Source organism: Marmota marmota, unplaced genomic scaffold (assembly GCF_001458135.2).
Source record: "Marmota marmota marmota unplaced genomic scaffold, marMar, whole genome shotgun sequence".
NCBI classification, from domain to species: Eukaryota; Metazoa; Chordata; class Mammalia; order Rodentia; family Sciuridae; genus Marmota; species Marmota marmota.
Window position 1 is genome coordinate 20,456,854 of NW_026000249.1, and position 26,473 is coordinate 20,483,326.

A 26,473-nucleotide genomic window follows, 5' to 3' on the forward strand; every position below is an offset into this window, starting at 1 on the left:
GTAAGTCCTGGGTTCGATCCTCAGCACCACGTAAAATAAATAAATAAAATTAAAAGTATTTTGTCCATCTACAACTAAATTTTTTAAAAAATCAATGGTCATAATTCACCATATTCACAAACAACAAAAAATACAAGATCATTTTAATTAATGCAAAGAAAGCACTTTAAGTTCACTATCTATTTATAATAAAAGAGTTAGTAATGTGGAAATAAATCATAATTCCTTATCTTTATTAAGAAGACAAAAGTCCTACAAAAATACCATATTTAATGATAAATATTGGAAGCCTTCCACGTGTGACAAGGAATGAGACAAGACTTCGCATTATCGCTGTTTTCTTACTATTTTGGAGTTCCTAGTCTGTGCAAAAGGCTAAATAAATAAAAAAATACCAACACCCTTAAAATCATAAGAATAAAAAATGGAGAAACTGTCTCTATTTGATGACATGATTGTAGGAATTAAAAAATTTATAACATTTGAAAAACTTGTTAAATAAATTTACTTATCAAGTAAATTTAAAAAGGTCACTGGGTATGTGTTCAATATACAAAATCAAATGTATCTTTGTAAACTATTAAGAAGGAGAAAACAAAATTTAAAATGAATCTCATTTATAACAGGATATCACCAAATATCTGGGACTAAGTGTAATACTTCATGTGCACTATCTCTATACATAAAAATGTAAAATATTACTAAAAATTCACTAAAGAAGACCTAAATAAATGAAGAGACATACTATGTTCACAGATTTGATGACTCAGTATTATAAAGCTGTTAATTGATCTGCAAATTCAACACAATTCCATCAATATCCTGGAAGGCTTTATATAAAAATTGACAAGATAGCTACTTTTATTTAAAGAATAAAAGTAGCTAAGGCAATCTTGTTTAGGAAGAATAAAGTTTACACTACCAGATCGTATTTTTTTTTCCCTTGGCACTGGAGAATGAACCCAAGGGAACTTTACCACTAAGCTATATTCCCAGCCCTTTTATTTATTTATTTTTTTTATTTTGAGACAGGACCTTGCTAAGTTGCTAAGGATGGCCTTGAACTTGCAAACCTCTTGCCTCAGCCTCCTGAGATGCTGGGATTACAGGCATGTGCTACCATGCCTGGAAATACCCAGATTTTAAAATAAAAATGAATATTATGGACATATGGTTCAATATTATTCAGTCATAAAAAGAAATAAAGTTTTTTCTACATGCTACAACATGGATGAACCTTGAAAACATTATGCTTAATGTACTAAGCCTAGCACAAAGAAACATATATTGTATGGTTCCACTTAAATGAAATATCTACAATAGGTAAATTCATAGAGGAATATAGGATATGTAGAAGTTATGAGAGGCTAATGGGGGTAGGTACATGGGACACAATTCCTTAATGGTTACAGAATCTTTTTTGGCAGTGATGGGAAACTTTGGAAATAAATGGTAATAATGATTGCAAACAATGGCACTTAAGTATACACTTGAAAATACTTAAAAATAACATATCTTGGTAATATATGTTTTATCACAATTCAAAATGATAAAGTGATATATCATAATCATTGAATTGTATATCTTGCATGGGAGAATTTAATGGTATGTCACTTATATTGCAGTGAGTCTGGTTAAAAAAAACAAAAATGGTTGTAATTAAGCCACTGTGGTACTGACTAGAGGAACAACATTATCAAATACTAGAGAATAAAGAATTCAATAGCTTATTCATACACATATGTTCACATGATTTTAGACAAGGGTGCCTTAGTCATACAGTAGAGGAAATTACTGTCTTTCAATAAATGGATCTGAGCCAGGCATGGTGTTACATACCTGTAATCCCCCAGACCCAGGAAGGTAAGGGAGGAGGATTACAAATTCAAGGCTAGTCTCAGCAACTTGGCAAGACCCTCAGCAATTTAGCAAGACTGTGTCTCAAAATAAAAAGTAAAATAGAATAAAAATAACTGAACATAAAACTCAGCTGTAAAGTGCTCTTATGTTCAATCCCTAAGACCACCCCTATAATAAATAAATGGGACTGAATCAATGAATGAAGGTTTTCATTATAAATTCATATGTACCATTTGTTTTGAAAGATTAAGTATATGTTCATTTTGATAAACATCTTTAATATTAGAATTTAAAAGTATACTAGGTGACAAGACAAAGACTCATAAGTGAATAAGGAGAGAAAGACAGAACTACCTTTCTGACAAGGTTAGTATAGATCACTTATCAATTAAGTCTATACTATAGATAAAAATGAGTAATTTTTATCTATTTTATGATACTTATTGAACTAGACCACCCCCATCTTGCTTAAATACTGTGAATAGACACTTGAACACTGAATCGATTACTTCATTATATTTGTAGTCTTATTCTTTAGAATAATTTATGTAAAGAAATAGTAGGGTATATTTTGGTGCTTGCTCACTAATGTAAAACCATCTACTATCACCATTTTTTTCCATATACAACAGAACATTTGATTTGGTCTGGTTATAAAACAAAGCAAAACAAAACTATAATCCACATACCAGCTTCTTCCCCCACCAATAAAGCATCCAGGAAACAAAACAAATACAAACACTTGAAGCATTTAACACATGTGACAAAGAAGATGGTTAATGTCTAACCTTTATCCACTGGAGGTTTGTCTGTTTGAGCTTATTTTCAAGTTTATCTTGCTCTTCTGGGCTTATGGGAGCATTTACAAGTGCTGTTCCTCCGGTTTCATTTAATTGTTTTAGAATTCCCTGGCGCAGAGGCAACTCTTCCACCAGTAACTGAAACAGACAAATGCAACAATGTTTAAAATGAATTACAGCACAATTCCACCTACCTTGTCTTCACCTCTATTGATCAGTCTATCAAAATGAAGCAACTTTACCGAAGGCCCATGGGTACCTCAAATACCAACAATTTTCTACAAAGCACAGAGCTGATAGACTGAAACACATACTCCCAAATGGATAAAACTTCCTACAAATCACTAGATTACTCTAGCCCTTAGTTTTTTTTTTTTCCCAGAGAAATATGTTACATGCTATGATGAGCTCTAAAACAATACAAATAGAGATATTCTGAAAACACATTTCCATCATAAATAGAACAATCTGAATAAATTCACCATCATCCCAGGTACCATGTTATAAGAAGTCATTAAGTAAAAAGAAATTACCCTCTCAATATACACAGTGCCAGACACTATGCTAAGCATTTCACATATATTTTCTCAGTTTATCTTCATATTATAATAATTCTATGAGATAGTTCCTATTATCTTCAATTTATTTAGAATGAATCACAGACAGAGATGTTAAATGCCAGCTTTGAGGATGTAAAACTAGGAAACAACACAGCAGTTATTCAAACTTGGGATATTTCACTCTGGAATCCTTATTTTTGACTCTTTCACATCCCCAACTTTCTTTTTATTTTTTCATTCAGCATCACATTGTTTATGCCCTTTCCTAAGATCTACAAAACCATCATGATGTTAATATATATTTTGTTTATTTATGATGGCTAGAGCTGCAGTGTTCAACACAGTAGCCACTTGCCATGTGATGTTATTTAAACTTCATTAAAAATTCAATAAAATAAAACATACTCCTCAGCTCTTCACTCAAACTAGCCACCTTTCAAGAGGCACATAGAGCTAGTGGCTATGGAGATGGATTATGGATAATATTTCCAACATCATGGAAGTTTTATTGGACAATGCTTATCTAGATTGTGTAAGGAGAATAGAAAATCGATGCATATTTGTTAATAAGTGAATGCTGCTAAATATGTTTATAAAATGAGTCATCAATTATATTGCTACATGACACTCAATACATTTAGGAAAGATGAATTTCTAAGAACAGACTGAGTTTGTTTTCTCAGGTTATAACCATCATTGAATGGTTTGCAGACTTTTTATTTTTTGAATCTCAGATTTCTTGTATAATGTGTGATATATAGTAAGTGCTCAATATTTGTTTACTTAATTAAGCAATATTTTTATTTTATCATTCCATCCCCTGCTAGGGTGTAAATTTCCTGTTTCATAGAAATAAATGGTTGTTGTTGGACTCTAATTTGCACGTGTAAACTAACTGAATCATTGCTATATAAGTAATTCCATTTTCTTTTAATTATGCAACCTATAAAAGGATGATAATAGCAGCCATTTCAAATATTTGATATAAAGATCAAATAAATTAGCAGTTTGTAAATGCATCTAATATTTGGCATGAAACAGGGATGATTAAATATTAATTTCACTTCCCCTTTCACCTTTCCTTAAACCATTAGAACAGATTCAAAAGAGTAGCTTACCCAAAACCAAAACTATGAAAAATAATCCAACTGTACAATCAGAGCACTGTAGTCAAACTGGTGAGGTTAATCACTGAGAAGTGGACAACAGTAGCAATGCATGAAAAATCACTTGAGGAAGCTAGATGATTGTTCCATCAGTATGGAATGTAAAGCAACACTATGACCCACACCTCAGACAAAACATGTCAAAAGAAAATAATGCTTCAAATGAATCTGACACCTTTAATTAGAGGCTGAAAAAACATTATCGATTTGGCAATTAAGATATTCCCTAAGAAATTAGTTTCATTTTCACAAACACTCTATTCAAATCTTTACATATATAGCCTAAGACAGATTTAAAAAGAGATTCCCAGTTACACTTAGATTTTATGATTTCACACTCTGTTATTCAGTTTTGAAATTATTTTTTGAAATTACTTAAAGCTGTGGAATCATCAAATAAGACTAAAATGAGGGCTGGGGTTGTGGCTCAGTGGTAGAGCACTTGCCTAGCATGTGTGAGTCACTGGGTTTGATTCTCAGCACCACATATATATATATATAAATAAAAGACTAAAATGAACTACAAATGGGTTATAAAAACCAACTGACATGCATTATGCATGTATAAACACAGTACATAGGCAATATATGCACCTATACAAACATATGTGTGTGTGTATACACACATACCTACATACATATGTACACTGGATGGAAGCCATTGGTTTAAGACAAAATAAAGTTATAAGAAAAATACTTTAATAAGAAAAACTATAAATAACATAATGGGCAGGAAATTGATGATTAAATACATCTAAAAATAGATTTATATATTCTATATACAAGTAGACCTTGAGGGAGTTTAGAAAATAATATTACCTTGACTTGTTCAAGCTTTTCTTTTAGCTGCTGCTCATTTCCAAGTTCAAGTGGAATACTAGTAATGCTATCTCCTTCTCCCAACCATAAAACAAATTCATTTAAATCTCTTTGAAATTCTGACAAGATATTCTTTTGTTCTTCTAGCCTGGAGAAAGAATAAATGAAATTGTTATGAATGGCATATTTCTAAAATTTTTCTTTTTATAAGGCAAACTGGAAAAAAACATGGCAAACACTTTTAAAAACAAGCATTTTAAAAGATGTTAGCAATGCATAATTTATGTTGAGAAGATTCATTCACTTTGAACAAAGCAATTTAAACATTTAAAAAATCTGTAAAAGAGATTAAAATCAGCCAAGAAAAAAATCATGTTTTAAAAGTTCCAACAACTTTATGTTATTATAATCGAACAAGGTTTCTCAACCTAAGCATTACTGACAAGGTTGGATAATTCTTTCTTGTGAGGGGTTGTCCTACTCACTGTGGAATATTTAGTAGCATTCTTGGCCTGTACACTAGATGCCATTAGCAATGCCTTCCCTAATAGTCAGGACGACCAAAAATATCTTGAGGCATTGACTAACATCCCCCTTGTGGGGTCAAAATCTCTCTTTTTTTGGAATCACTGGCTGCACTAAAGTAAGTATATAACATTAATTTGTGTGTTTTAAAATGCTCAATTAAAGGATAATTTAAGGCAAATTAAAGGAAAAAAGATAAATCATAAATTTAAAATAAAAACACAAAATGATTACATGTTAAAATGTTTTCTAATTTATGACTCACAACCTTTTTTTGAGGAAAGACAAATACTTAATATATGTTCTACTAGTGGAAATTTTTAATTATAAAAATGCATGCATATACTCTATGCCATTTAATTAGCCATAAATTTATTTTTACATATTGGATAGGAGGACTTATAGCTGAACAAAATGGTTTGCAATTAAAATAATTCATGATTTTTGTTATGTGGAAAGCTATGTATCTCTTCCATGTAAACTTTAGATTGTAGTATATTATACACATAGGAAAGTGGGTATATATGTGTGTGTGTGTGTGTGTGTGTATCAAAGAAAATTTAAAACTTGGACATATCATATAACTAAGAAAAAACAGAATGTTATCTGAACCCAGAACTCTCTTCTTGCCCCTTTGCCATCCCTACCTACAAGTGTAAAAAGTAATCTGTCAGCTATGGTTGTTATGCCTATAATGAACACTAAGTAAATGAAATCAAATGGTGGATGATCTTTTGGGTCTTACTTCTTTGATTCAAGATTATGTCTTTAATAATCTGTGTTGCATGTAGTTTCAGTTTGTTCATTCTTCTAGATATATAACATTCCATAGTATAAATATATCACTGTTGATAAACATTTACATTGTTTCCATTTTTTGAACACTTAAATAATAATTGATTTTTTAAATTGATATTTTGCTTGAGGTTAACAAATGTTTATTGGGAGCTTGCTCTCTTTCAGGTAATCTACTGGGTATTAGGATCAATGATGGATATGTCATATATTTTTGTCTTGAGGATCTCACAGTCCATGAAAAGAAAAAGCACATAATCCAAGTATCATATTTGAGTATTATAGAAGGATAAGTTATTTCTTGCCCAAGGCTTGGGAGACACCCCATAGAAGATAATGATTTAAGTCTTGGAGCATGGAGAGCCCCATGTTGTAGAAATAGGATACAGCCTGTGCAAAGACAAGGCCTTCAGAGAACTACAGCTTATATACTTTCTCCAAACCAGAATCTTGTTATTGGACTTTTGCTTGCCTAGATTCAGTTTTCTGTTTGAGGATAGCTTGTTCAAAGCTTGTTTGGGACGAGGAAAAGTGGCATTCTCTCCTCTGTCTATTGTCAACATAGGAGCCAGAGGTTTCCTGTGAAAACTCAAGTCAGATTATGTCAAATCTACACTCAAAACTTTTCCATTGCTTCCTAATTCACTAAAAGCAAAAGCCTGAACACATTCTATTATAGAGTTCTACAAGGGTCCAGATGTATGCTTTACAATGTAGTATACACTATCATATGTGGCTAGGAAGCACTTGAAATGTGGCTATTATAGATTGAGATGAGCTACAAGTGTAAAATATACACCAGATTTCAAAGTTATTACAAGAGGGGAAGGAATGGTCTCCATTTTGCTCTAGACCAAAAATAGATCTAAAATAAATTCTATTTAAAAAAATTTTAAAAGAATGTAAAAATATCTTATTAATACTTTATATATCATATACAGATTGAAGTGACAATATTTTTAATGTATTCCATTAAATAAATGTTAGTTAATTTCATCTGCTGCCTTCTTTTTCTTAAAATGTGGCAAATAGGAAAACTTAAGTTATGTATGTGACTCGTCTAGTTTTTCTATTGAACGGCACTGATCTATAAGATCTGCTCATGACTCCTCTTCTTACCTCTCAACTACAGTTTCATTTACTTTCACTTTTATCCTTCTTGAGAGTCATTGGCTTCCTTGCTGTGCTCTTGACATATACTACTAGGTGGGTCCCTGCTTCTAAGCCATTGTACATGCTCTTCTTTCTGCCAAGAAAGCCCTTGCTTGAAATATCAAACATGGCTGAGTCCCTCACCTCCTGCAAGTCTTCCCTGATGACTCTACTTAAAATTGTAATTCCCCTTAATATTTCTATTCTTTCTCCCTGTTTTTACCTTTCTCTTTAGTTCCTAAAATTAATATGCTCTATGATGTTATTTTTTGGTGTACTGTCCCCACATGTGAAATTAAGCTTCTTGTGTGTTAGTTTTTTTTTTTTTTATTTTTATTTTTTAGTTGTGTATGGACTCAATGCCATTATCTGTTTTTATGTGGTGTTAGGATCGAACCCAGTGCCTCACACTTGCGAGGAAAGTGCTCTACCACTGAGCCACAACTCCAGCCCCTTCTTGTGAATTTTATTTATTACTATAATCTTTGCTTCTGAAACAATGCCTGACACAGAATAGGCATGTTCAGTGAATGAGTGAACGCTGCCATCCTGTATGTGTTTCTGTTCTGGGAGAATCTTTCCAATTCTTTGCAATACTGATTGTGAAAGATGATCTAATTTACCCCCTAATGTACACGTACAGTATTTCACCAAATTCAAGACACTTTCAGTCACAGGCTGTTCAGTACCATTATCTTGAGTACCGATGGTATGGTGAGCGGGGGCAGAGTGGCTGCTGTTTGAACTATGACCAAAGTTTTTATTTTACTAAGAAACTTGTTCTATTAAATTCATCTATATTTTTGTCACATGCTCCCCTTGTGTATAAATAAAAAAGTATAAGGGAAAATTGGTTGAAGTATTCCTAAAAGCACTTGCATTTATAGTCAGACTCTCTTTTATCACTTTTCCTTTCAGGGAATGGGATATAGAGGAGTTTAGACATTGTCAATACTAGATCTACTGCTAGTATTACTTCTCTGTAAACTTTATGGGGAAGTGGCTGGTTTTAGTTGCTGGAAGCTTGTTTTAGAATGTGGGATATCATTATTTTCCCCTCAGATTCTGATCTTAGAAGCATTTCTGGGAGATAAAAAATTTTACTATAAACATTCTTCATGTGATGGTTGGTCCTTAAATATCCTAAGATGACTTCAACACTTTGGGTCTAGATTTTAAGGTACTACTTCATCTTTTTCTCTTTTTTCTACTCTTTTTGCAAGTCTTTGTCTCCATTAGTATTTGACTTCCGATCATCTTGTATAGTAGAATAAAATTCCAGAACTAAATACCTCCCCACTTTGAATAATATATCTTATTATTTATTTGTATATTTTTCCTCTTAATAGCATTCAGCCAAGAAAAACAGGGGAGATATACTTATTCATTATAATTGAGATTTATATATTTAATTGGGATCAAACCCTATAAACATTCTGTACATATTTTCTTCATTTAATATTTTACTGTATTTCCTTAGGTCATTAATTTCTCTGAGAAATTGATCTGAGTAATAAGCTATATATGAGTACAACATATTTCACCCTTCTTTTGCTTTTAGTCATTTAGTTTGTGTCCAATTTTTCATCATTATAAATAACCTTACAACAAACACATTTGTTTCTGAATTTTGGCTCATGCTCATATATCTACTATATTCCTTAGAATAAGGGAAAAAGATAGAAATAAAAATCCTAAGGATTTAGGTATACATTGCTAAATTTATTTGTAATGCTGGTAAGAGCACTCATAAACTCCAACCAATAGTTAGAAAATACTATCCTCACCACACTTTCACCACTATTAAGCATTGCACTCTATATAATTGTTAGAAAAAAAAAGTTTGTCATCGACATTTTACATTTTTATTAATAGAAATGTTGGCTGTATGTGTGTGTATGTTTCCATTCTCATGTGCGCTATGTCTGTTTTTCAGTTTTTCTCAATGTTTTCTTATTTTTAAGAGCTTTCATCACATCATGTATATAATACATTTATTGGGAATATTTTTCTAGGTTCCCTTTTGCCTTTTAGTGTTTTTACATTTGTTTCTAAATTAAAAATCAAAGTTCTTTTATTGTGATATCATGCTTAGCATTGTTTCTATTTTATAGTTGTCAAGATGCTCATCTTTATTCTGAATTCTTAGACTTTCATTTTTTAAAAAATCTACATGATTAATCCATCTTAAATTTATATGGAGCTAAGTTTCTGACCTTGAAGGGGTTTTCAGAAATTGGTATTTTTTCCTCTGCACAATCGATTCCCTATGTATTTGTGTTGTGTTCATTATTTTTAAAATGTTTATGTTTCTAAGGTTCTGAATGTTGATTTACTATAGAATTTTGTGATAGTAATTCACTACTTCAATAATTAAAGATTTAAAATATGTTTAATTTCTGGAAGGTTAACACCTTCTCTCACCTTAGTCAGTCTAACTTAAGTAATGTGAATATTAGTTGAACAAACTATGAAATAAATTGAGGATTTTGCTTGGAATTACATTAAATCAATAAATTAATCTGTGAAAAATTTCTATTTTGCCAATATAATTCTGATAAATTTTGTATGATTACACTGTATTTGACACTGAGAATATTTGGGATTCATCTATGAATCATAAATTATTAAGTACATTTTATAATTAACCTTCAGCATCAGTTTGAAAGACAGCAACTTGCAGAAGATTTTATGGATGTAAACTGTATACTAATTTAGAAGACTCTTAAGAACACACAGATAGAATAAATCATCATTTAAAGAGTAAAAGCTTTGGGTAAGCTCTTTGCTACAATCCTTCTTTTTACATAATGCAGAAAACTTTTTTCTGATTATTTAATTTTCAAAAAAGTAGAGCATCTTTTAAAATATGAAAACATTTGGTAGTCATTTTTTGTCTAGATTTGTTTTTCATACTTTGAAATATAAAAAAGATGGTGCCAAAATCCCACTGGGACCTTGTTATAATCTGCTTTTCCAAGTGCATGTGTTTTCTGAAATTTCAAAAGCCTCGATTTGAAGTTTTAAAAGCTGCAATTTGAATTTATGTATTCAGATGATTGCAGAAAAGCAAAGGAACACAGTTAGCATTTCCAGTCTTGTCTCTTGACAGAACAGTTTAAACGTGCTTTATATTGGCATTCATCACATGAAGTGTTATTTCTTTGTTTACCTACTTGCTTAATGCTTATGGTAGGATTTATTCAGGCATGTGGTAGTAATAATAATGAATGAGATATTTAACATTACCTATCTGCAATTAAGTGCTAAATATTTTACTTTTAGAGACATTCCAATACATTTAGCTATTTTTTAAATAAAAAGAACGCCTTCTGTTTGAAATATTGGCTCGGAAGAAAGCACATATTATGATGGCAAGAGATTTGCATAATCAGAAAGGAAGAGTTACTGATGTGTGGCTAAATTCAATGAATTTAACATTAAGTCTTAATGAACATTTTCTGTGGAGTTGCTCTTATGGTAAGAGAAAAGACCTCCGAATCTCATGGTCTGATTTCAGTGGCAGGAGGTATCTGCCAAGTGTTTCAGGTAAAATGCTAGAAATTTTTATATTTGAATATCTTTTAATACTTAATATATCTTTTGTATTGCCTTCCTAAGGCTCTCCATTAAAAATTAAACCTCATTCAATTTAAAACCATATACTACACATAAAGTGACCATCACATTTTCCAAATGAGAAGTTCCTCTCCGAGTTTTTTGATCAACTTTAACATAGAAACTTTAGATAATGTAGATATAATAATCACATGTTTATGTATAATGCTTAGTTAATTTTATCAAGCATGCATGTCCTACTTTATATAATACAAATTAATATATTAATTACATCACATTTCCTCATCTGTATTTCATACTACAGTTGTGTTCAAATCCTTCACATGTATCTTCAACATCAGGACTTTCATCCTGCTGAATGCACAATTAGGTTTTCTAGAAGGTATCATTGACACTTATACCCATGTGGCCTGAAGTATAGTATTGCTGAATCTATGTGTAATGTTCTGCTAGGCATTTTATTTCAAGCCATGCACTCACAATTACATAAGGTAAGACAGTTCTATGTTATATAAATATGTTTTTTTTCTTTTTCTGTGCCACATGTTCATAAGCTCTACAATATAACCATTTACTGGGTTGCTTTTAACAGTATTTTTTCCAAAGTCTGATATGAATGACATCCAATTCTTGAAATTGTGATGCCATATAACCAAACTTAATCTGCACGTTAAATTTGTTTTCTTACAGTTTTTTCCCTACTCTGTTGACCTCTACAAAGACACTCAAAAAAGTGTCAGTTGAGATTGTAGAGTCAATATTCCTTTTCCAGACAGTAATTCATTTTGAACAAATTAAACAAGAGTCTTGCAATTTGAGAAATTTTAGAGGTATTCAAATATGACCTGACTCTTATAATTACAAAACACTAGATTTCAGACACACATAACTTCTTCAGTTCACACTCTATGGGACATTGTCAAACTGAAAACCCAGGCATCAACTCTGGTTAAATAAATTTGCTTTGCATACCTAATTAGTGTCTTCTAGTTAATTAATGCTTGAGTAACAAAATCAGACATTCATTCATTTTGCCTAAAATTTTGCCTTGTAAAAATAAAGTGCTCTTAAGGAGGATAACATGTCAGGACTTTGCAATGCATTTATTTATGCCTCACAATTAAGGAAATGATTAGCACCTTGGAGGTAGATGTGGCAAATGATGAGACAAAGCCTGAAGCTTAGCAGTGAGGGTACCTGAAGGGAAAAATCCAAACCTAAATGTTGCCAGTTATCAGCTGAGTGTGTTCATTCACTTAACCTCTATAGGCTTCAGTTTCCTTGTCTTAAAATTAGGACAATAAATCCCTTTTATAGTGTGCTCATGAGGATAATATGTGTTCTCAGAACCCAAGTTTTAGCATACTGCTTCACTCCCAGCATTCAAAGTGGTAGAGGAAGTAAAAGGAGGTACAAAAAAGGAGAACATGGCTTCCAAACTTTATTCCTAGCTCAGATGTTTGCCTACACTCACATGTTTATACACATAAAAGCATTTATAAGGCACCTACGAGTACACAGGGGACTATTTGAAATCAAACTTTCTGATATGCCATCTGACACTTGTATTTCTCTTTTCTGACAAACTATCTTAACCTTTTTTTTTTCCTGGAGTTAATACAATTAGAATCTTAATGTCAATCTGTAAGTAAATGTGCCACCAGATGAGACTACTTCTAGGTGAGGCAGATGTATGCTTATGATGTAAGAAACATTTATCAAAGATCTATTAGTGTCCAGTGATATGCAGTGAATATGGGCAACAATCCATGTCTTGTGGAAGTTGTGTTCCATTGGTGGGGAAGGGAGCCATTACACAAGAGAAAGAAATGCAATATATAGATTGTGAAATAGTTATTTGTACTACAAAAATAAAAGAAAGAGGAAGCATGAAAGGGACAGGGTAGAGAATATCAAAGGAGTTGGGGGATGATTGCAATTTTATCAAGTGTGACCAAGGGAAGGCTTCACTGAGAAGACAGAATTTGAGTAAATTTCTTCAGGGCAGGAATTGGCTAGTTTCTCATAGAGAAACTTGGCTTCTTTAATTTTTTAAAGTCTTATTTATTGTTTATTTAGATATACATGACAGTAGAATTCATTTTGATATAATTATACAAGCATGGAATATATCTTATTTTATTTAGGACCCCAGCACCTCTCCTTCCCTTTCCCCTTCCCTCTGCTCCCATTTCCTCTATTGATCTTGATCTGTCATTTATCCATAGTTTTTAAAATTAATTTCTTTTGGATGCTGCCATTTCATTTTCCAGTTTCCTTCGTCATTTGGTGTGGCTATATGACTGAGTTCTAGCCAACAGTGTGTGAGCAAAATGAAGCTCATGGATTCCAGACCTGGCTCAAAATTCTACTTCCATCCACCCAGCACCACCCCTGAGATATTCTTTGTTCTTTCTCTTTCTAATGTAGAAAAGCACATGCTAAAGTTGTTAGAACCACACAATCAAGGTACTCTGGAGTCTCCTGAACAGAAGTATATATAAGAACCAGCTATATTCTCATAAGATAAACATTAAGAGAGATGTGCAAATTGGAAAACAGTGTTATTATTTTCACTATATCTTTTGGTGTGCAAAGTAAAATTATTTTAAATAAATAAAATTCATTTTTATATCAACATATACTTTTAAAATTAATAACAAATATTTCAAGCATTTCTGTTTTAATTTCAAGTATGATAATCTACAGAAACAAACCCTCTTTTGAGTCTTGAATACTTGTTAAGTGTACAAAGGGGTGCCAAGAACAAAAAGTTTGATAACCATGGCTGTAGAAGAATTGAATATCCAGAATTTTGACAATCACACAAAGTAAGATGGTAGACTTTTTTTTAATAAAACACCTCCCTTTCACTAGGCATACGCAAAGACAGTTTATCATACATATCAAAAACAACAACATAGCTGGGCGTGGTGGTGTATGCCTGTAATCCCTGTGGCTCTGGAGGCAGAGGCAGGAGGATTGCAAGTTCAAAACCTAGCAAGATCCTATCTCAAAATAAAATAAAAAACATGCGGATATGGCTCAGTGGTTGAGTGCCCCTGTGTTCAATACCTGGCACACAAGAAAAGAACACCAACATAAATAATACCTCAGATAAGTGAATAATTCAATATGAAATGAAAATGAAAACATTCTATTAGGTAGGTTTCATGGGCTGCATAAACATTAATAATAAAATGGAGAATTGCATTAAGACAAACACTAAGTATATGAAGAAAAATAAATATTGTCATATGTTATGGTTTAGATATGAGGTGTTCTTCAAACAATCATGTGTGAGACAATGCAAGAAGGTTCAGAGGAGAAATGATTAGATTGTTAGAAGTGCAATCTAATCGATGGCTTAATCCACTGATAAGGATTAACTTGGTGGTAACATAGGCTGGTAGGATATTACTAGAAGAGGTAGGTCACTGGAGGCATGCCTTTGGGGGTTTATATTTATTTTGTCCTGGTGATTGGAGCTCTCTCTGCTTCCTGATCGCATGTCCTGAGCAGTTTTACTCCTCCACACACTTCTGCCATGATGTTCTCTATTACCTTGGAAGACCAGAGCAATGAATTCGCCATCTGTGGATTGAGACCTCTGAAATTTTAATACTAATAAACATTTCCTCTTCTAATTTTTCTTGTCAGATCTTTTGGACAACACTTCTTTATTTATGAATTTTTAACTTAGGAACTTTCATAGGTATGTTGTATCTAAAAGCAAGCATAAATCAAATTCTACTTTCCATGAAGAAATGGTATCATTGTTGAGACATAATGATTCTAGTCTGGATACCATATTTTACATTATATATGATGAGTGCAAAAGCCAGGAAAATTTATTTAAAGTGCTGGGAAAATATAAAAAAAAATAAATAATGATGATGATCAAAGACCCTGACCATTTTTATTTTCTCAGGAGACTTAACTGAACATCTATTGATCTTCAAAATGGAGACATACAGTCTAAAAACAAATGTACTTGCTAATGGTCATTTGAAATGTAATCTGTTCCTAAGAAGCAGCAGAAACAATAGATCTTCTTTAGATTGAAAAGGTTGTCATTGTTTCCACAGTGAGTCCTTATAAGTAAGTGACATTGAAACAGCCTTGAAAAACATACACGTTGGCTATATGAAGCATAGGTGTGGGGTGGGGGGAGACTTCAACACAGAGAAATTAGCTTCACTCAAGGCAAAAAAATACATCAAGATTCAGAGTAATTAAAAATTGCCAGTGTAGCTAACAAGTGCCAGGCAACGTGAAGAGTATCAGGAGATAAAGCAGAAGGATGGACAAGGGCCAGGAGGATAGGCGAAGAATTTCATCTTATTTGCAACAGGAAATAATCTACTAAGGATCCAGTGATCTGAAAAGAAGCATAGGCAATATGTTCACCCTAGGAAATAGGAGTAAAACATTTTAGAAAAAGAAACTGTGTAGACAAAGGTAGGATAGTTTAAACATCCTACTGTAGAAGAAGAAGACTGTAGAAAGGGTTTGCAAAAGTCAGTGATAGAAAAGGCATGGTTGCATCAAGTTCTAAAGAGTTCTACATGCCTGCCAAATTAATACATTCTCTCTGTAGTATCAGAGAGCCATTGGCATCTTATAAGCAGAGCTATGGTATTCTGATGTTTATGCTTCTAACAACATATTTATTAGTCATTAGGGATATATACTAACAGTACTTACTTAAGTGGGTTGTGTTTATATAATATCTTCTGAATTATCTATGGTCATTAAAATTTGAACCTACATGAACTTTACTATTTTACTATCCACATCAATTACTAGATTCATTAAACACAGGGTACAGAGGACTTCAGAAGTGTTCCTCATAGATTGCCAAAGATTAGTTTTCACCCATAAAGTAGACTACTTCACTTAGCTAAGCACACATATAAAAATAGAATCCAAATGACATCTCCAAGAATTCTTTTAAAAAGAGATACAGTCATATATGAGAGGCATGACACTGTTAGCTGAAATGTTCCCTGGTATTTGGGTCAATAAGGAAGGCAAAAGATTGACAACGTTAAGGAGAAAAATGCACAGGTAGGTTTATGAAGGTTGATGGGAGGTTTTTTTAAAATTATTTTTGTAATTGTAGAGGGACTTTATTTTATTTGTTTCATTTTTTATGTGGTGCTAAGGATCAAACCCAGTGCCTCACACATTCTAGGCAAGTGCTTTGCCACTGAGGTGCAGCCCCAGCCCTGATGGGCGTTTTTAACTTGCCACTAAGAGCTACCCAACATCACCCTCCTACTGGATGTAAGGAGAAGGGTGTGTTTCCATTCTCAAGACAATACCACATCATTTCTTCACTACATATCTAATAAGGCAAAGTAAAATGGAAACATGAATAAAATAATATGTCACTAGAGAATAACTTGCACATGAACATTTGTGTCATGTAAATAATCTGAGGGAAAAATAAGATGATCATGTCAAAAAGCAAGCACAGCCATACTTCAATTATAATGGATAATGATGGACATACATATACCAGTTTTAAAAAAAATTTTAAATTAGTTTTACCAGTCTCATTGTATTAAAATTAACAAATAAAACTGAATGAAAATAATATATACAATGTGATGAGTTGGGTTAGAGGCATATCTTAATAAACCTATAACTATAATGAAGGAAATAAACATATCCATCAACACCAAAATATTTTTTGTGCTCCTCTGTTTTATTTATTCTTCCCCATCCAAGAAATTGGGAACAAGAAATAAAACAATTAAACTCTACCCTACAAACTTTAAAGTGTAAAATACAGGCACTAGATTGGACAGCAGATCTCTAGAACTTAATCAACTTACATTACTGTAACTTTATACCCACTGGATAACAACTTCCAATTCCCCTCTCTCCCATCTCCTGACAACAACTCGTCTAGATTCTCTACTTTTATGAGTTTGATTACTTCAGATACCCAATATAAAATGTACGCAGTATTTGCCCTTTAATGATTGAATTATTTCATTGAGAATAATGCTCTTTAAATTTATACATATTATAAATTATGGAAAGATTCCCTTACTTTTTAAGACTAAATAGTATTCCATTGTACATATAAGCCAAAGTTTCTTCATCCATTAATCTTTCAATGGACTTTTAGGTTGGTTACATATCTTGGATATTGTGAATAATGTTTTAAGAACATGAGAATACAGATATTTCTTCAATACATTGATTTTATTTCCTTGGATATATTCTCACAATTGAGGAACTTCCATATTGTGTTCCATAGCAGCTGTATCAGCTTATATTCTCATCAATATGTAGGAGTGTTCTAATTTCCTCACATCATCAATACTTAACTTAAAAAAATAATGGCCATTCTAACAGGTGAGAGGTGATATCTTTTTGGTTTTGATTTGTATTTCTCTGTGATTTGTGATGATGGTAACTTTTCTTATATCTATTGGCCATTTTTATGTTTCCTGTTGAGAAATGTCTACTCAAATCCTTTAAAATTGTTTTTTTTTCTTTTGAATTACTTAAAAACCCAGCTTTATTTTTGTAAAGTACCAACAACTTATCTAAAAAATTAGAAAAAACTTAGAAATAAACTAAACTATGTAGAAGAAAGATACATACATTGAAAATTAAAAACATTAGCTAAAGAAACAGACAAAAACAAAATGACAAACTGTTTTCATGGGTTAGAAGACTGAATTTTGTTAAAAGGCCAGTGATACCGATAATAACCTACAGATTTATGCTATCTATCCCCATCAAAATTCCAGGGATATTTTTTCTACATAAATAGAAAAAATTCCTAAATTTTATGTGAGGTTACAAAATACCCCAAATAGGTAAAGCAATCTTAAGAAGAAAGTTGGAGACATCATACCTTCTGATTTCAAAATATATTATAATGTCACAATGGTTACAATAATATGGTACTGACATAAAGACAGACAAAGACCAATGTAACAGAATAAAGAAAATATTCCAGAAATAATCCCAAACATGTTCTGTTAATAGCTCTTTGACAAGAATGGCAAGAAGACACAATGGGGAAAAAGACAACCTCATCAACAAATGGTATCTGGAAATTAGAAACCCATGCAAAAAAGGCTGGGGATGTGGCTCAGGTGTTAATCACCCCTGGATTCAATCCCTGATACCAAAGGGAAAAAAAATAAAGATGTAACACCTGAAACTCTAGAACTTGAAGAAGAAAACCTGGGGGAATTTTGTTTTTTACAATGGTCTTGGCAATGATGTCTTGGATGTGAAACTAAAAGCATAGGCAACAACAATAACAAAAGATAAGAGGGACTGCATCTAATTTAAAAACTTCTGCATAACAAAGGAAACAATCAACAAAATGAATAGGCAACCTAAAAAAATAGGAGAAAATATTTATGAACCACATATCTAATATGAGATTAAGAGCTAAAACTTTTTTTATTTTTAAACAACTCAAATATACTCAAAAAGTTTATTACTATAATGAATTCCTATTAAGTATCATACAGATTCAATGATTACCAATATATTACCACATTTGTTTCATTTTTATGTCTCACACCCCTTAGTGCTTGTTTTTTAAAATTATAGTTTCAATGAGGTAAAATTTACATATTATAAAATGTACCTTTATGTGTGTAAATCAAGGGATTTTAGTAAATTCATGAATATAGGTTATCTTTCTATTTTTGTATTTTCTTCAATTTCTTTCATCAACATTTTATAGTTTTCTACTTTAAAAAAATAGATTTGCCTTTCCTTCTGGGTGTAGTTTTCAATGTAGTTATCTCTTTGGTTAAATTTATTCCTGGGTATGTTTGTTTATATTAGATTGCTTTCTTGATTTCTATTTCAGGTAAGTGGCTACTGGCATATAATAATACTGATTTTTGCATGTTCATATTTTATTATGCAATTTTTCAGGATTTGTTTATTAATACTATCTGTTTCTTGATGGAGTCTTTGGGATTTTCTAGCATAAAATCATGTAAGCTGCAATGATACTTTTTTTTTTTAAATTTTTTTTTATTGGTTGTTCAAAACATTATAAAGCTCTTGACATATCATATTTCATACATTAGATTCAAGTTGGTTATGAACTTCCAATTTTACCCCACATACAGATTGCAGAATCACATCGGTTACACATCCACATTTTTACATAATGCCCTATTAGTAACTGTTGTATTCTGCTACCTTTCCTATCCTCTACCATCCCCCCTCCCTCCCCTCCCATCTTCTCTCTCTACCCCATCCACTGTGATACTTTTACATCCCACTTTTCAATTTAATTGTCCTTTCTTTCATTCTCTTGACTGATTTCTCTTGCTAGGACTTTGCATAATATATTGAATAAAGTTGAAAGTGCACATCCTTGTTTTGTTTTAGATTGTATAGGGGAAGATTTCACTATATTGTTGGCTATGGGTTTGTTATGTATAACATTTATTACTTTGAGGTACATTCCTATACCTCACTTTCCATTTTCATCAAGAAGAGATATTGAATTTTATCTAATGTCTTTTCTGCATCTATTGAGATGCAGATATGGTTTTTTTCCTACATTCTGTTGATGAATTGTATCATGTTAGAATATTTGAGTTAGAAATTGCATTGTGGTTTTAATTTGTATTTCCCTAAGGATTAATGATTATTAAATTTTATAAGTGCTTATTATCCATTTGTCTATATTCTTGGCTCATTTCTTAAGTATAGTCTGTCTTAATACTTACTTGTAAAAAAGCTCTTCATATACTCTTCATGAAAATCAGATATATAAATGAAAATATTGTTTTCTGGTGTGGGGCTTGACTTTACAGTTTCTTAATAATTTATTTTGAGTAGCTCTATTCTTAACCCATGGTTGCAAAGATTTTTTCATATCTTCTTTGAAAAATGTTGCTGTTTAGTTCTTGCATTTGTGTCTATACCCCATTTTGAGTTATTTTCATGTATGATATGAGGGAAATGTCTAAATTACTCATTTTTACATGGATATTTAATTGTCCTAGCACTATTTGTTGAAGGTTATCTTTTCCCCACTGAATTGCCTTGTCACCTTTATAATATATCAAGTGATTATAAATGTAAGAATTTATTTCTGGACTCTCAAATTTATTCCGCAGATGTCTAAGCCAACCCTTAAGGAAATGCTTTGCTATCTTAATCATAGTTTCACATTTTTACATCAAATTTTAAAATCAGGTACCGTACATCTCTTATTTTGTTCTTCTTGTAAAATATATTTAGGCTACTTGGTATATTTGAATTTCTATAGATATTATAGGATCCATTTGTCAATTTCTGCAGAAAAGTCTATTGAGATTTTGACAGACATTTTACTAAATCTGTAGATCAATTTTGTAGAGAATCATTGTCTTATTAGTATTGAATGTTTCAATAAAGAAGATAGAATGTGTCTCAGTTTGTTTATATTATCTTCATTCTCTTTTAACAATGTTTTGTAGTTTGTAGAATACAAGTTTTATATTTATTTGAATAAATTTATGTCTTTTTAATTTTTATGCTAGATAAAATGTGATTGATTGTATAGTTTCCTTTTTGGTCATTCATTTTCAAATAGTTATATTTCTATGGCTGTTTTGCTATACTTCTTTTAGAACTTTAAATTTGTTCTTTTAAGATATACATGACAGTACAGGGTATTTTAACATTAAATACATATATGGAGTGTAACTTGTTCTAATTAGGGTCTCATTCTTGTGGTTGTACATGATGTGGAGTTTCATTGATGGTGTATTCATATATAAACATAGGAAATTTATGTCTAATTCATTCTACCATCTTTCCTATTCCTATCCCCACATCCTCCCCTTCATCCCTTTTTGTCTAATCCAGTGAACTTTTATTCTTTCCTCCCCCACACTTGTTGTGAGTTAGCATCCACATATCAGAGAGAACATTCAACTTTTGTTTTTTTGGGATTGGCTTATTTCATTTAGCATAATAGTCTCTAGCTCCATCCATTTACTGACAAATGCCATACTTTCTTTTTTCCTTAAAGCTGAGTAATATTCCATTGGGCATATATACAACATTTTCTTTACCATTCATCTGTTGAAAGGCACCTAGGTTGTTTTCATAGCTTAGCTATTGTGAATCAAGTTGCTATAAATACTGTTGTGGCAGTGTCACTGTAGTATGCTTATTTTATGTCCTTTATGTATATACCAAGGAGTGGGATATCTGGGTAAAATGGTTCCATTCACAGTTTTCTGAGGAATCTCCATACTGCTTTCCAGAGTGGTTGCATAAAAAGCTTCTTCACAGCCAAAGAAACAATCAAGAAAGGGAAGAGAGAGCCTACAGAATTGGAGAAAAATCATTGCCACCTGCACCTCAGCTAGAGCATTCATCTCCAGGATATATAAACTCGAAACACTTAACAACAACAACAACAACAACAACAACAACAACAAAACAACCTAATCAATAAATGGGCAAAGGAATTGAACAGGTACTTTACAAAAGAAGAAATATGAATGATCAACAAATGTATGAAAAAATGTTCAGCATCTCTAGCAATTAGAGAAATTAAAATTAAAACTACAGTAAGAGTCCATCTTACTCCAGTCAGAAAAGCATAGCAAGAATACAAGTAACAATAAATGTTGGTGAGGATGTGGGGGGAAAGGTACACTTTTTCAAGATTTTTCTTGACTGTTTTCAAGATTTTTCTATTTGTCTGTATATTATGATAGTTTAATTTTTTCCTTGTTGATCTCTTTTTTGTCTATCCTTTTGTTGTTTGTTAAGCTTCATCAGATTGCAAGTGTTTCAACACATTTTCTAATAACTTTTTCTGCCTTTTTCTCTCTCTTGAATTGCCACAACACCTATATTGATAACCTCAATGTTCTCCCACAGAGTCTGTTCAAAATTTTTCATTCTTTTTTCTGTTTTACAGATTGGAAAATATTTATTTTTCTCAAGTTTTCTAATTCTTTCATCTATCATATCTAATGCTCCTGAGAACTATTAATGAATTTTTCATTTCAGCTATTATCCTTTTCTGTTCTAGAGATTTCATCTGGTTCTTTTTGTATGTTCATCCTTTTGTTGACATTACCTATTTTTTGTCATGGCCATCATACTTTGCTTTAATTCTTTAAATATGATTTGCTTTAGTTATTTGAATATAGTTATAAAAAGAGAATTCAAGTCTAACATTTGGACCAACTCAGAGTATTTCTACTGCCTATTTTATTTTCTCTGATAATGGGACATACTTACATTCCTGTTTAGATATATCATATATTTTTCTTAAAATATTATATTTTAAAATATATGCTGAAGCAGTTCCAGAGTCTTATTCCTCTCCTCACCTGTAGGATTATTATTATTGAAGTTTTAATAACTTGCCTAGATGAAATCTGTGGAATCTATTTTGTCACCCTGTGAGGATACTGATATGCCTTTTCTGTTAAATAATAAAACCAAAAACAAACATTATGGCTATTTTCCTAGAGGTAAGCAAAGCTTAGTTGTCATCAAACAATAGTTGGTCAGCAGTTATGCTAAAACACCTCAAGCCAGCAAGACTTTCAACTTTTGACTACAGATCTATATATGTGTTAGGGGATGTATTAAACGTGTGTACACTTTTTAAGACTTTATAAAGCAAATAAAAGGAATTCTTATCCAGAAAGTACTTTAGCCAAGCTGAGGTACTAGTCTGCCTGTTCATTTGTCACTATGTCTTTACTATTCATAACAAGGCTTCAAAGTATGACATTTTAAATATTTTGCTTCAAATAAAGTAAACACTTGTTGTAGTGAAGCTTCTTGTTTTTATGCCTTGCTCCACCCTTGATAGGAATAATATATTGACTAAGCTGGGGGTGGGGAGTGGGAGCAACCCTAGGGAAATATACCACAGACTCACACTGTTCTGGAAGTTAACTTTGAATAATAAGTTTACAATTTGGTGTACGCTTTTGATTGACATCTATAGTCACAAAATATTTTGTCCCCATTTTATTGTTGTCTGTGTGGGGGAGATTTTTGGTGTTATTTCCTTTGCTATCTCTATACTCATGTGCTAGGAAGAGAGCTGGCCAATTTATTTCTATTATCTCTAATCCTTATAGCAGTTTTTCTAAATATGTATTATTATCCTTGGTTTTAAATGAGTAAAATGAGTCTCAGATGGCTTGAGTAATTTGCCCAAGGAAAAAAATGGTAAATTAAAAATATAAACACAAAAGTACCATGTTATATGCTTCCAAAGGTAATAAACACAAGTGGGAACATAGGTGATTATTACCCAGCATTTAGTTGGCAGGTTTGTTTAATTGGCCAACTTCAACTCCAATTACTATTATTTTCCACTGTCTAGTGTAAAGGTTAATTGGCAAGGAAACGCCAAATAAATCAGTAGGAGGAACAAGCTTTTTTTTGTCATGGATAGAATCTGATCATTAAAAAATCATTATATTGGTTCATAAAGTTAGAATTTGGTTCTCACAATATAATCCTAGTAAAATTCAGGGCCCCACATATTCCAGAGAGTTATACTGATTGAAATCTAGTCCAAAAATTTAACAAATCTTTGCAAAAGATTTTAATCTTAACTCACATTTCTTGACTAATAAAGGGCAACTACTGACAAGTTACAGAACATTTCAGAAATGGCATTTCACTTCAATTCTTGCCATTAGTGGCTTCAGAATCTTTTAACCTCTGAAACTCTCCTCAACTCCTGTGTTCAGGGATTCTTATGTTTACTGTACTCTTTCTTTTTACTCACTCTGTCCCTTTGTCTATAAATCAGATCAGGTCTATATCTGTCTTATAAAGTCCATTTCTGCTTGTATTAACCTCATCTGCTCTCTATGATAGCAAAGAACTATGGCAAACAGTGTGAAACACATTTGAAAAAGAAATATTTGTAATGTATTTATTTTTCAATCTGGTAACCAGTTACCAAATTATTGTACTTTTATTTACCAAGTATTTCTTGAAGCTATAAAGTAATTCCAAATTCAATTCTGCTCACCCATTGTCCTAAACCTGAAATACTACAAAACTCCTTAACTTGAGCTACCCTATTTATCAGTCTTACTCTCTTTTCAACTAAGCTCAGCCATAAAGAAGGTCCTATGAGGGTCCAGATATAAACAATTTAAAATCTTTCTAACATCATTTTATCTAAGTATAGGAAAAAAAGCTTTTGAGATTTAAAATGTTCCATGACCCAATCCATCTTTACTACTTCATTTATCACCACAGCATACTTCTTTGTACTCTTTAGATACACAAAAGAACTCCCATTATTAAACCCAAGTAGGATGAATATATAGATTTTTTTAAGTTAAATTAGAGAGATTATATAAAGGCATTTACACATATCCAAACATTTTAATTTTTTTCTTAAAACATATAAATGGTCGTTCATTCACCTACTATTTGGTGTGAAGTCCAACACTTTTCCTGGAGTAAGGAACTACTGACTGTTCGATGTATCTTGCATAAAATACTTCTACATTTCATCATCAATGACTTTTAGTTTTTGATTTGCTTTTTTTTTTTTTAAGTGGAGTTATATTTAGAGACACTGGAAAGAGTCTGAAGGCAAAATCTTTCCAGATGTTTTCCAATTTCTATCCCATCCCCAATCTTAAACATTTACCTCACCTACATTGACCTTAACATTTGTATTGCTTTGTTAACCACCTCATCAAGTTTTCCAAAACAATTTGACCCAGTTTTGATACAAATTAGTATTTTCATTCTCTATACATTCCTATTCCATTGTCTACACAATATTTAATTAAATATCAAAATTAGAAAAACAAGAATAGTTAGTATAAATAATTTGGGAACCAAACACTACTGACTTTTAGTAAACATGCTTTCAAATGGTGGAGACAATATACTTTGTACCAAGAAAAACTACTTGAAAGTTTTTCACTAACGTCTATAGATTACTAGTATCTGTCATAATGTTTGGTATAGGAATGGCTGTTTTTACACAGAAAATGGAGCTGAAGATAATTGGATGAGCACATTAAATTAAAGTTGTTTAAGAGAGCTTATTTATATTAACTGTGTGTAGTCCATCAAAGTAGTCAATGATTTTTGTTCATGCCATTTTTTCTCTCTGGCATGCCTGTTCATTCTTAACTTGAATCCTCCTATCCTGGAATACCATTCTCAGAGATTTTTTTAACAACTCTCCCTAACTTTTACTTTCCCAGTCACATAAAAGTTCATGGAAGGCCATGGATAAAGTATATTCACTTGTGTATCTATAGAAAGTGATATTGTCAGTACCAGCCAATGCAACAGCATATTTGGCTCCAGTTGGTCAGTTTTGCTAGAACTTGCCAAGTTGCAAAAAATAAAATATGATATAAAAGGATTAACTATGAGGCTAATTTTTCAAAGTCTTTTGATGAAGAATTATGAATGTCCTTGAAAGCTTTTCAAGAGTCATCAGAGAACAGATGGGAAGAGACCAGCTTTTTCATAGACACCTGTGGATAATAATGTCTGTATGATTCTCTCTGATCAATCTAAAAATAGCTCTTTGGTGATTAGGATTGCATCTAAATGTTGAATCAAAGAGCTGCTTTTTTGCTCTAAGTAGCAATGGAAATTGAAGTTGCTTGTCTCTTAAATATATTAAATTCTGGAGAACACCTAAATATTAACTGTTAACCAAACTCCTTCTAATTTTTTAAGATTAGAAAGGAATGAGTCCAAATTATAGAATTGAAAATGTATCCATGGAAATGTGATAACATTATAACAACATAAAATTTGGTTCTGGATCTGTAGTTCTATTTTTAACCTATGTAACAATGTCAACTGTAAAGATTTACATGTTTGGTTTAATTTGAATATGAATAAAATTATTATTATTATTTGATTTAAGAAAACATTTATTGGCCATTTACAAATGTATCAGGCTTTCTGCTAAGTACTGTGGGTCATAGGCATAAGATACTACCTTGTCCTCATAAAGATTTCAATCTGCTGCGGGGAAAGTATATAAATAGGTATGATAAATGATAGACATGTAAAATGTTTTTGAGTGCTATACAAGAAGGAACACAAATAAGAGAACAAACACTTCTCTTGAGAATATCACGTTCATAGAGCACTTAATTTGGATTTGGAAGGTTACTTAGGATTTTCAGGAAAAAAGAAGATGAATGATAATTAAACCAAAATAAATGTTTGTTTGTTT

General features: G+C 31.8%; 1 protein-coding gene across 1 annotated transcript in view; it reads right to left on the minus strand.

The window, feature by feature from the left end:
* Dmd (dystrophin) overlaps positions 1–26,473 on the minus strand; it is a 1,737,386-nt gene that overhangs the window by 834,469 nt on the left and 876,444 nt on the right. Inside the window, exons 41-42 of the mRNA XM_048796385.1 lie at positions 5,206–5,353; positions 2,649–2,798 (exon numbers count right to left, since the gene is read on the minus strand). Of these exons, the coding sequence (XP_048652342.1) occupies positions 2,649–2,798; positions 5,206–5,353 (298 nt within the window). The remainder of the gene's footprint in view (positions 1–2,648; positions 2,799–5,205; positions 5,354–26,473) is intronic.